This window comes from Galendromus occidentalis, unplaced genomic scaffold, assembly GCF_000255335.2.
Source record: "Galendromus occidentalis unplaced genomic scaffold, Mocc_1.1 scf7180000077183, whole genome shotgun sequence".
Classification (NCBI taxonomy): domain Eukaryota; kingdom Metazoa; phylum Arthropoda; class Arachnida; order Mesostigmata; family Phytoseiidae; genus Galendromus; species Galendromus occidentalis.
The window spans coordinates 234228-245596 of NW_003805171.1; the positions used below are offsets into that span (position 1 = coordinate 234228).

Genomic DNA, 11369 nt, shown 5'->3' on the forward strand with positions numbered 1-11369 from the left:
AAAGAGCGAGACGCATCATCTGGTTTCTAGAGGTTCAGATGAGCAAAGGGACGCATCCAGCTTACGAAAATTCCGAGCCAGACAATAACCCTAGCCCGATGGAGATCCGTTGAAACATCGGAGCACGTATGCATAGGAAATGATCGGCCTCAGCATCGGAAGCATCTGGCGTCCCCGGTCCCTGACTCCTCCTGCCTCGAGCCTAGGCTAGGACTCGTTCCTCACGGAGTCGTACCGTCTTTCGCTCGCAGTCGAATTTTTTCCCCCGGTCGCTGGTCCTACGGAGGAGCCCCTCGCCAGCCATAGGGGCGCTCTGGATCCCAGGGGCCACTCATTCTCTGAACATAAATAAAACTGCACGCCTTGCGACGACCCGTAGGAAATACTGATCTGGCTGCCGATGTGTGCATATATGGTAGTTTATGAAGGCGATAACTATCGATCACAATCCCGTGGGAGCCTGCATGACTTGCGAAGACGGCCTAGTGGAGGAGGCCACAGCGGCATCACTCCAATGATGAACTATTCGAGTCATTTTCTCCTCCGGATTCTCTCGTGTCTGTCCAGGCCGCTTGTCTGCTGTGTTGGTGCTCGTCTCATTAAAGTATTGCCACCGTCGTCGTCAACGACGACAGCCAGGAACTCCTAATTGCACCTGCAGAACGTCACGACGGACAAGTGATTCCGATGAGGGCCGGATTCCGGATTCCAGCGGTGAGCCCCTGAGTGGGGTGGTTTCCAGGACGACTAGCAGTTGACGGGATTCCAGGAGTTTGCGGCAGCGAAGTCTAAATTCCCACAGTTCCGGCTATCCATCTCGGAACCCGGAATCCTTTATCTCGCGAATCCTCCGTCATTCCGGAGATGCTCGCTGCAGTCGGTGCGATCGATGCGTTGGGACGCGAGCCCTCCTGACCGGAATTCTCGGTGATTCGAAAACTCAACAAAGTCGCGACGTGACATGTGTTTTCTCGATGCATACGGCGCGGCGGCGTTTCGGGGAATGAACGAGTGCCGAAGCGGAGATGTCGCTGCCGACGACCGATATTTCGGAAGTGGTCCTGATACATATTGTGAAGTAGCATTTCACCGATCAGGCCCCACTCGCAGCCCAGATTGTCGACGGATTGCTCAAACTATGGCGGTGGGAAATCTCTTCCGGACATCTTTCGATACTTACTTTAGCAAACTCGCAAGGAACCTGAGGACGCACGCTTTGAGGAGCTGACCGCAGATACTCTCCGACGATTCGGTTCGAGGGAGGTGCCGGACGCAGAATGATCAGAGCAAAATTTCTGCGTTACCTATTTTCGAGGGTAGATAGCTTCTCTCTCCCAGAGCTGATTCCAAGAAGGCCAGCATGATATGAGACGATTGACAGAAGAATCCAAACGCATGTACAGCGTCTGACAGGGTCGACTTTCAGTGTATCTTACTCATCCCTCATCATGACATGTTCCTGCGGGAGAGAATCCGCGCATCGCACTCTAAGTTCCAGAGTCCCCCACGCCCCATTCTTTTCTCATGCTTAGATCAAGGACGGAGGTGACCCAAGGTTTGTTCGACATCCATGACTTCATGGCCCTTCCGCGCGAGCATTCGGCTGATAGTTTTCCCCCTTCTTCTTCCAAGGATGCCGTCGTCCAACTGAGCTGCAAGCGAGTAATGTGCCCCGAATCTTGGGCGGACGCATGTTGAATTTCTGCAGCCTTTTGTCTCGATTTAGTTCAATTGTCCTACCTTGCGGTAGGGTCAGAAGATGCGCCACGGCTCTCACAGTCAGTCAGACACAACGATCACCGCAACGCTGGCGAGAACTTCGTTCAAATGTTTCTTTCCATTTTCCGAATCAGCCGGGAGTCTCCCCTTAGTACATCCGTCTTGAGATTGTCGATGCTGGAATGTGCTTTCCATGACGGAATTTCACCTGACGGGGACACGATCTGACTGAAGTTGGATCCAGAGACTCAATGAGACAGATGCTCCCTCCGCCGAAGGAACGATTCACCGCGGTCGCCGGATTCACCACCCGGAGTCCTTGCGACGATCGTTGTGCAAATCGCGATTACCGCGGTGCCCCAGGACTTGGTGCATTTTTCTGGGAAAGCCGTCGGAATTTCTTCGAGATCGTCGGACGCTCCGCGCTCGAGTACAATATTTCATTCCGCGACAGGTAGAAATTCTCGTTCTTTTCGTTCACGCCAGAGGAGTCGCAGAGAGAAAGGTTGTGTTTCGCTTCAGCAGCGAATTGTGGTGAGCGAGAGGATTCAGTTGATTCCGGCTGGGGATCACGGGCCCCAGAGAAACCTTGCAGTCGCGGAAAAGCTCCGCCGTCGCGCTGATGGAATCAGTCGAGATCGAGCGTCTGATCGTAAGGGATTCCGCGGGGGAGCGCGATTGCTTCCGCGGATATTCGAAGACATCAGGCTCGGTGGGGATATCTCGGTAGGATTTTTGAATCTCCGCGACTGCTGGTGGAGATAATTCGCAAGCTGATTCCGGTGTTTTTCCGTAGTCTCGGCGACACAAGGCGCCTCACCGCCTGTGCCTCGGCGGGGGAGAAGAGCCCAGCAGCGGGCGAGGCTTCTGGGTTCCCGAAGCGAAATTTTCTAGAAGGACGGTATCAGAATAATACATTTTTGAATGTTAGCGAAGGGAAGAGAGAGACCGACAGACTTGGGAAGGGGGTAGCTCCCCCCGGCAAAAACCTCTTGGACTCTCGGACAGAATCCCCCGCACAGCAGGGTTCTTATGTATTTAGAGTTCGTGGGGAGAACGTGACGATGTTTGCCTCCGGTGAGGGAATCCGGTCCGCAGGAGAAAGTCTGTTCACAGATTAGGAACCTGTCGGTCGCGAGCGGAATTCCGGGCGGTGTCTCAGCGCGTTTTCCGGCCAGGATAATTCCCCGAGAATAATTCTCAATGGTCCTTGGGCCCGTATACCTGGTTCGGTCGCGAGTCCAGCGGAGAAAAGCAAACTCGCAAAGTATCGCGAGCTCGAAAGTTGATCCATCGTCCAAGTCGTGGCTATCAGGACCCCAGAGGTCTAGGGTTGGACGGTGTCTGCTCCGGGATTTAGGGAAGCGTATGGAGACTGTCGAAGAGGAAGCTCCAGTCGAGGTTCGGAAGGTTTGCGGAGCAATTGAGAGCGGTTCGATACCGTCAGGGAAGGTCCTTTCCGGAATAGGTCTATTCATTTACCTACATATGATCACAATCGTTATCTATCGCATACTCTGCAGGGAAAATAAGAATAATTGTTCTGACGATTTTCATGGATTTTGTACTGTTCCAGTATGGGTTCTTCTGTCTGTCGCTGGAGGAGCTCATTGTCAGCAAGTATGACAGAGACACGTGGCTCAAAATTCTGTAAGTGATATCCAACTTAATGCATGCGACCGAGAATCGTGAGAACTATGATAATTTTCCATTAAATTCTATCTTTCCGTCTTGAAAGTAATTTATTGATCCCCGGTACCTGTAAAATTATTGTCGGTTGAGAGTGGTTCGAGCGGATGCCAAGCTCTTCCCTGCCCGTGGAGAGTCTCTCTTTACGTTCGGCGCCCCGGGTCCCATGGATTGGGCCCTATAAATTTGTCCTCACATTGGAATCGAGTTCACAATGTTTATACGGCGTCAAACGCCGATGTGGACTGCGGAGTCCTTACCCCCCTGCAGAGCTCGCAGAGACATCCGCGTGGCTGTGAATCCGTACGTGCCGATCCCAGCACGAGAGTTCTCAATGAGAGAAGCTCCCGATGCGACGAATTCCCGCATTGCGTCAATGCGGACTGTTATCATGACCCTCTTTGTTTCTCAATTTTCAGTCGGAGAAGTCACGTGAAGCTGCACGGAGGGTCCTTCCTCCTGCACAAACAGTACCCTGACGACATGTTGTTGAAGCTTGTACAGGCAGCCAGCGAAACCCTCAGTGAGTCTAGCTGGCGTAGAGCGCAAGTAACACGAAGGAATTTCGAATACCCAGACTTGATGTGCAGACGTCGAGACTCGAGCCACGTGGTAACGAATGGCAACTCTTCACTCGGATAGCTCGTGTGATTATTGACTTTTCGAGCCACAACGGCCCACCGGAGCGTGGTCTCGAGGAATGGGACTCCCGCCCGCTCCGACAATAGTAGCTCTACAGACACGTAACGAGAGAAAAAATATATTTTCGCCGTTTATAGGTGTGTGCGCGGATGACCTGTTGGAGGAACTTGGCTCCCATTTCCTCAGCTATTGTCTCGAACGAGGATACGATAAAATGCTGCGAGTTCTCGGCTCGAACTTATCCGATTTCCTGAGCAACCTCGATAACCTGCACGACCACGTGACCGTGTCCTATTCGAACATGAAGGCACCAAGCTTCCGTGTCACTCCGGGCCCCAACGGATCCATTCACCTGCATTACTACTCGACACGGAAGGGTCTCCAGGGCATAGTGCGAGGCTTAGTGAAGACAATCGCTCGAGACTTGTTCGATACCGACGTGAGCATCGGCATCTGTCGGGTGCTTGAGCAGGCCGGCGAGCGATATCATTTCCTAATGGAAATTTCGGATAACTCACTCCTCAAGGTAACTGCATAGTAGTAATCCGTGTTCGCACCACAGGAGTTGCATGGAGCTCTAGGCATACTAAGCGCAATCGCTGCAGACTCAGTCGGCCGAACGTGTGTACATCGCCGAAAGGAGCACTCCCATTCCCCGGGTGCCGCTCCTAATAATCGGAGCCTTACATGCAAACGCAAGCTCAAAAAAAATGGAGGGCTCGTGCTCGGTACCGTTTTTTCCGTGGAATGTCAATGAAGGCAAGGAAGAATGCGTCCGACCGGGACGTCAGCGTGAAGCCTAATCTTTTCCTGTCCCCACGATGCTGAACGCGGATCTCGACTGTTTATCATCCAGAGATTGCGTAAGCTGAGAGTAGTCGTGGGCTCCTTCTCTACGCAGCTATCTTGAATAGTTCTTGGTGAGCAGCTGGCCAGGAAGCTGATTCTCTGAGCAAACCACATGCGAGAGCAGAGAGGGAGCCGAGAGGGAGCAGAGAGAGAGCAGAGAGAGAGCAGAGAGAGAGCAGAGAGAGAGCAGAGAGAGAGCAGAGAGAGAGCAGAGGGGTCAAGCAGGTGAAAGGGAGCGGAGCTCCGGGCGGAAGGGGCCGAAATATACATGAGCTTTGCTTGAAGTAGGCTAGGATAGATTAGCTCCGATGCCGGTGAAAGCAACAGTGAATGTCATAAGCGGTGTAGGCCAACACTTTGCAGGTGGCCGCAGCAGAGCCAGCGAGACGCGGCAGTGGAGGAAGCAGTTGTGGAAATAGGAGCAAGCGGTCATCATTTGCTTCGGCACATATCACTGACCATTTGAGCAAGCAACCCTCGGACCTCTGCATTTCTCCACGAACCCTTTGTACAGCACTCCCCTTCCACGCACTGTTCGATAGGTGAGTATCGCCGCTCTTCGATCGTCTCTTCATATCTATCCGGACATTGCTCTTACGGGATCTGAAGCGATCGGCGGGGGGGGGTCTGATATGGCGGAGAAGTACAGAAGAGGCCCGGAATATCTCTCCATCGACGGAAGCCAGCCCGCTACGGATCGCTCGCAGAACCGAAACCCTGATGACGGCTCGAAGGGATTCCTCGTTCATCCCGGAGAGACCCCTGCAGAGCCCTGGCTCCGAATGATCCCGGCTCCGTGGAGCGGGGTTCTCCGGGGACGCTTGACTCGATCCCATCAGTCTTGTCCGGGAAACATTGAAACATTCCGGCCTCGACGGAGTCAAATTCCGGGCAGCATGCGTCGCTTGATTATGAGCTCCCACAATTTCGGGATCCCACGGGACAAGGTTGCGGAGGGGGGAGGACGTTCGTAAGCTAGTCAATCTTTCGTGTTTCCGGCCTCGGTCGCTAGGCACCGCAATTCGTCCCTGAGGCGGGAATTTTTTTATTTCCGTCCTCGTGATCAAGCACAAGCGGATGCGCAATCCGGGCTGCAGAATCAACAATTTTGTCGCACAACTCCATTCATGGAGCTGTCATCGTAGTCGATTGAGAGGTCGTTTGGAACTTCGCTCAGTGGGCGGTTATGATTTCGAATGGAGGCGCATGGAGACCTCTCGCGCGAATGAGAGCGAAACTCGAGACTCGATGCCACGATAAAGTCGCTCCAGTAGAACCTCCCCATAACGGACCGGGATATAAGGAACTTTGGGTCACAACGGACCGACTGCTCGGATTCGCACAAGCCCATGGGATCCTCAATATTAGGCGACTTGGCCATAGCGGACCCAACGACGGACTTTTTTGATATAACAGACTGACCTCCAGGCCCCGGTGCCGTACCCTCCATAGCTGATCGAAGCGCTTATGAGAGGCCTATACTTGCGAACAGGGAAAACAAGGGCGATAGACTATTTGCCGACTTTAAAGGTTCGTTGCCCTAATACGCCTCGGAAGAACAGGCTGCAGCGGTGCTCCCGATGATTTCCAAGCTCGATTCTGTCTCAGAACCAATCTCCGGGCACGGGGAGTTCGGACAAAACGGACAGTTTCGGCCGGTCCCCTCAAGAGCCTTTCAACGAGGTTCTACTGTCTGAAGTCAATCATAATTAGGGCTGTGAGGAAGTCGCTGAGGTCGCGGAATTTTCGGAGATTGCGATCTCAAGCGATTTCCGTTATTTTCGTGAATTTCTCCGCGACGTTCACGATTTCTATTTCCCGTGCGAAGCGAGTGGATTCTTGGAGTTGCGTTCCGTATAGCCTTATCGTGGAGGCCTTCCGAGGAAACTCCCACAATTGGAGAGCTCTGGCGGAGGAAATCAGCTCAGATCAGATCACCTTCGACCGCAGTGTTTTCTTTCGACTGAGCTTCGTCTCCAACAAGCGCAATCCGGATAATATCTCCGCTCTCCAAGCTTGCGGATGACTACCTTTTCCGAGGGGGGCTTCCGGCGAGTAACAGCTGACCACGTTCCTCCGCGTGGTGCAATACGTGTCGTGTTCGGACAGGTTCGAAGATGGATCCCTCCAAAGAGCTGCCGGGAAAAATAGCACGGGCGATTTAACCAATCATGGCGCGCGTTTTCCCGATCCCCTGAGCTCTTCGGAGGTCAAGGTGGTCCTGCGCCCGATCCCAGCCCGGCAGCCCATGCTCTGTCGAGTCCGAAGCGTCTTCGTCGGATGAGCCCCGCCTGAACCGAATGCATCTCTGGTGAAGCATTGCTTGCCCGCACTTCTCTTAATGTCAGAACGGAACTGAGCTCAGGCATTGACCTGGTGCCTTGGAAAACATTTTTTTCCGAAATCCCCGCGACTTAACAAGCGAAACGAACGATTTCCGCGGTTTCCTCGATGTTTTATCGTGGGCTGTCCGCGTCCGAGGTCATGTTCCCGTCAAAAATGAGCGCCCTTGATCATAAAGTCTCCACGACCACGACCAACTGGCGTGAATCGTCGCCAGAGCTAGCGGAGGTTCCCTCTCTGGGCTTTGGGTTTCATTTTTCATTTTCCAGGCTTGGACAGGCTTTGACTCGAGGTAAATTGATTCCTCGGAGAGGGAAAAGGGGCGCGAGCGGGCCCCGTCCTGCCCTTCTGGCCCGGAGAAAGCATTTCTCTCTTCGACTAGGAAGCACGCGAATCGTGTGGTGTGTTCCCCCCTTCGTTTGCACGAGGAGAGAGCGGTTTGCGATTCTTTTTCTGTGACTCCGTTCTATTGTATGTCGCCCCATGCCAGGGGATAAATGAGTCTCTCTGACGCAAGTTGTCCCCCCCTGGAGGGAATGATGGGAATGCGGTGCGTGGGCACGGGGAGGAATCGGGAACGAAAACGAAACGTTCGGGCGGATATGACCCGACCGTATCCGGTCAGAGGTTGACGTCTATCGCTTCGTATCCGGTCCGAGGTTGACGTCTGTCGCTCCGTATCGCCTAGGCACGATCTCTGTGTAGTTCAGGAAGCTCGTGCGTCGATACACGCAGGCGCGGTCTCTCACGGTGCATTCCAGGCTCTGTTGGCTGCTATCTGATACTCGATTGATTATTGCAGGGACCTGACCATATTAGAGATAGGAGACTCGTTACGTGAGATGATCAGAGATGATGTGTTATCATCGCCTAGTGTGAAGCTGACGGACGTCTTCAACATCGCACGACCACTTCTAGATGTGTCGTTCGACTCAATTCTCGACTATCTCAATCAAGCATTTGTTGCGACACTCCGGAAAGAAGCTGCAAGTCGACGGGTAGGTAGCGCGATCCGGAAACTTGCCCACAACCCTTGGCGATCAAACTTCACCGATCGTCGCAAGTTGCGATGTGTGAACGGACAGGATTGCCTGTTTGCGGGAGCGAGTTTTTCCAGGCAGAAATCGCGTTGAGAGCGGGACGGATTCGACCAGTAGGAGAGCGGGGCGAAAGCGCTCTGACAGCTATCCCGTCCACGAAACTCCTGGTCTCTTTGTCCGGACCCTGTTCTTACGGTCGTGAACGGCAATTGTCGTTCTGGGAATTCTCGATAGTGGAGTTCGGAGGTTGTCCCCGAAACACAGGCGCTCTAGCGAGTGCTGAAGCTAACCGTCTTTGTTCTTCGGTGTTCAGTTTCTAATCCGGAGCCTTTTCAGGTTAACACAAAGCCTGAAGGCTCCACGGGCGGAACCGTGCGCTTCAAGGGTCAAATGATCTCGGTGCCCGAAAGCGATTTACTCATCTTCGTCGCATCCCCGAGATTCACCGAGATTGAGGACATGTCGGCGCTTGGAGTGTTCTTCTCAGATTTCTCCGTGCACGACGCCTCGAAAGATCTCGTCCTCTTGTCGCATTATCAGAAAGGCGAGCGAGAGCTCGTCGAAAAGCTGGACGAGGCCAGTAACCATCTCAAGGTAGATATGAAGAACGTGGGGACAAGACCCCTCCTTCGAGACTCGTGCTTGTTCGCGCGAAGCTTGACGTTCGTCAGAGCTTCGGTCGGCGCTAACCCTGTGCTGCTATCGATAGGTTCTCGAGACGAAGCTGCGCGACGACAAAAAACGCACCGAGGATCTCATTTGTTCAATATTTCCGGCCAAAGTAGCTCATTGTCTGCTGAAAGATCTCCCCGTTGAAGCCGAGCAGTTTCCAATGATTTCCTGTCTGTTTTCGGACATTGTTGGCTTCACGGCTCTCTGCAGCAACGAGGCAGTCGTAGCCATGGATATAATTCGTTTGTTGAATCGTCTCTATGTTCAATTCGACGCCCTCACCAACATCCATCAAGTGTACAAGGTAGGTCAGGACGGACGCTAAACCAGGATTCATAGCTCCCTGCCTCGAATGACGAGAATCGCAGATTTCCCTGCGATTCCAAAGATAACATTCGATGACACCCACAGGTAGAAACAATCGGGGACGCGTATATGGTCGTCTCCGGGGTCCCGGAAGCCACAGCGGACCACGCCGATCGATTAGTGAGACTGGGTTTGGAAATGGTCGCGATATCTCATAGAGTCCACTCGCCCGTTCCAGGGCACAAACTCGAAGTGCGTAAATATGCTCAAGTCGATAATGGAGTCTCCCTATATCCAATCGTGGGATTGATAGGTATTCCCCCGTTATTGTCGATCTGTTGAACTCAAGCCGGCCTCACGCTCATCCTCCAGATCAGGGTCGGAATTCACTCAGGGCCCGCCATGGCAGGAATAGTCGGCGTGCATATGCCACGCTACTGTTTATTCGGCCACACCGTAACTTTAGCCAATCGCATAGAAGCACGAAGTTTGCCATCGCATGTCAACATCAGTGCGATAACAAGGGGTCTGCTGACGGATGACGAATATTTCTTCCTCCAAAACACCAACAGCGCTGACCTTGATATTAGCTGTTACTTCGTGACGAGTAAGTCAAACAATGATTTTTCCGCGGCGGCCGGAGGCTCCGCGTCTGCGGATTGTCCCGCTTCCGCCGCTGCTGCCACCAGCACGGATATTCACCGGGGATCGCTGATTGGCTCGGGAAAAACACCTCATTCTAGCGTGTTCTGTATTTTTCTCTCTCTGCCAGGTACCTCCGGATGTCGTTGGAATTCCGAGGGCGATCAGCTTCCCGTTTCCAGCGAAGAAGGTCACTTCCGTTCTCCATCCACGTCCCCGCAGGCTGTCGGCTCATCGCACTCATCATCATCATCATCAGACTCACCACTGGTGAGTTGACACAAATGTCCCTCAGCTGGCCACAGAGGTGCTCGTTGAGACGACGGGTCTTCCGACCGTGAGATTTCCGCGAAATACAAATCAGGCTTCAATGAGGAGCCGGAACACGACGTCCGTCCAGGGGGCCCCAAACACGCTCGATGTTCGGGTTGGCTGTTCCGTCTGTAAGAATACGGTTGGGGACTTGGCTGGGATATCAGCATGCACAAGGAAAACAGCTATAGTGGGCGAACGGTCACGGTTTATTTCACCCTTCATATGAATGGATGAATACTCCGGGAGCAATCCCGTGAGTATAACTCCCTTGATTCCCTTCAGTTCGATGTTCAGCCCTCGTCCTAAGTTTTCCATACGCCGCGCATACACCTCCACATCTTCGCCCTGGGCCTGAGTGCCCCTGTAGAATTCGTCGACCAACTCCCGCTCTCTTTCCTTCGGGATGCAGACCTTCTCGAACGCTGCCTGCCATTCTTCGAACGTCCCGCACTCAATCCCGTGATTCAAAAGCCAGTATCGCGCCGCCCCTGACATCTTAGCGAAAAGTACGCTTTCGGTGTAGGGTTGAGTCCATCTGCCTATCCGTCTTGCCTTGTTCAACTCTTTCAACCACGCATCAGCCACTGCCGCTGTACCTCCAGTGAATGGTCGAAGATAAGCGGCCGGATCCATCTGTCTACTCGTCATCCACGTGATCGGCATCTCCTACTGTGCCATCCTGATTCTCAGCTCACTCTTCCAATACAGTCAAGCTTCCAGTCACTAACACAGACACGTGTATCCCTCGAGGCCCCTCACTAAAATTTAATCAGGAGGAGTCGAGATCGATACAGGATATTTTCCACGATTCTCGAAATTCGGGGTTCAAGGGGAAATCGCCGAGCCGGATCATAACCCACTTGATGAACATCGACGGATAGATTCAGATGTTCAGCAGTTCCGCTCGTCAGCGAGCCCGGATGTCTCACAAGTAAACATTCTTTTTTGAAAATGACAATCACCAGGTTTGACATGCTTTTCTGAAAGTTTCCGAGCCCCGAAGCAACCCCGAGTCGTTTTTCCCTGCTGTCCTGCACTTCATACCCCTTCCCTGCAGGCTCCGAAACCCGGAAAAAACACCATTTACATCGAAATCCGGGGATATTTTGTTCGGATATCAATGGGAATGAGTCTTTCCGGGCTTCGGAACCT

At 53.0% G+C, this 11369-nt stretch overlaps 1 protein-coding gene across 1 annotated transcript in view; it reads left to right on the forward strand.

Moving 5' to 3' along the window:
• Positions 1-3274: 3274 nt before the first annotated feature.
• LOC100898067 (guanylate cyclase soluble subunit beta-1) overlaps positions 3275-11369 on the forward strand; it is an 11779-nt gene continuing 3684 nt past the window's right edge. Inside the window, 10 exon segments of the mRNA XM_029110958.1 lie at positions 3275-3369; positions 3828-3931; positions 4188-4576; positions 5248-5441; positions 8045-8240; positions 8610-8876; positions 8992-9258; positions 9366-9512; positions 9633-9867; positions 10033-10188. Of these exon segments, the coding sequence (XP_028966791.1) occupies positions 3275-3369; positions 3828-3931; positions 4188-4576; positions 5248-5441; positions 8045-8240; positions 8610-8876; positions 8992-9258; positions 9366-9512; positions 9633-9867; positions 10033-10188 (2050 nt within the window).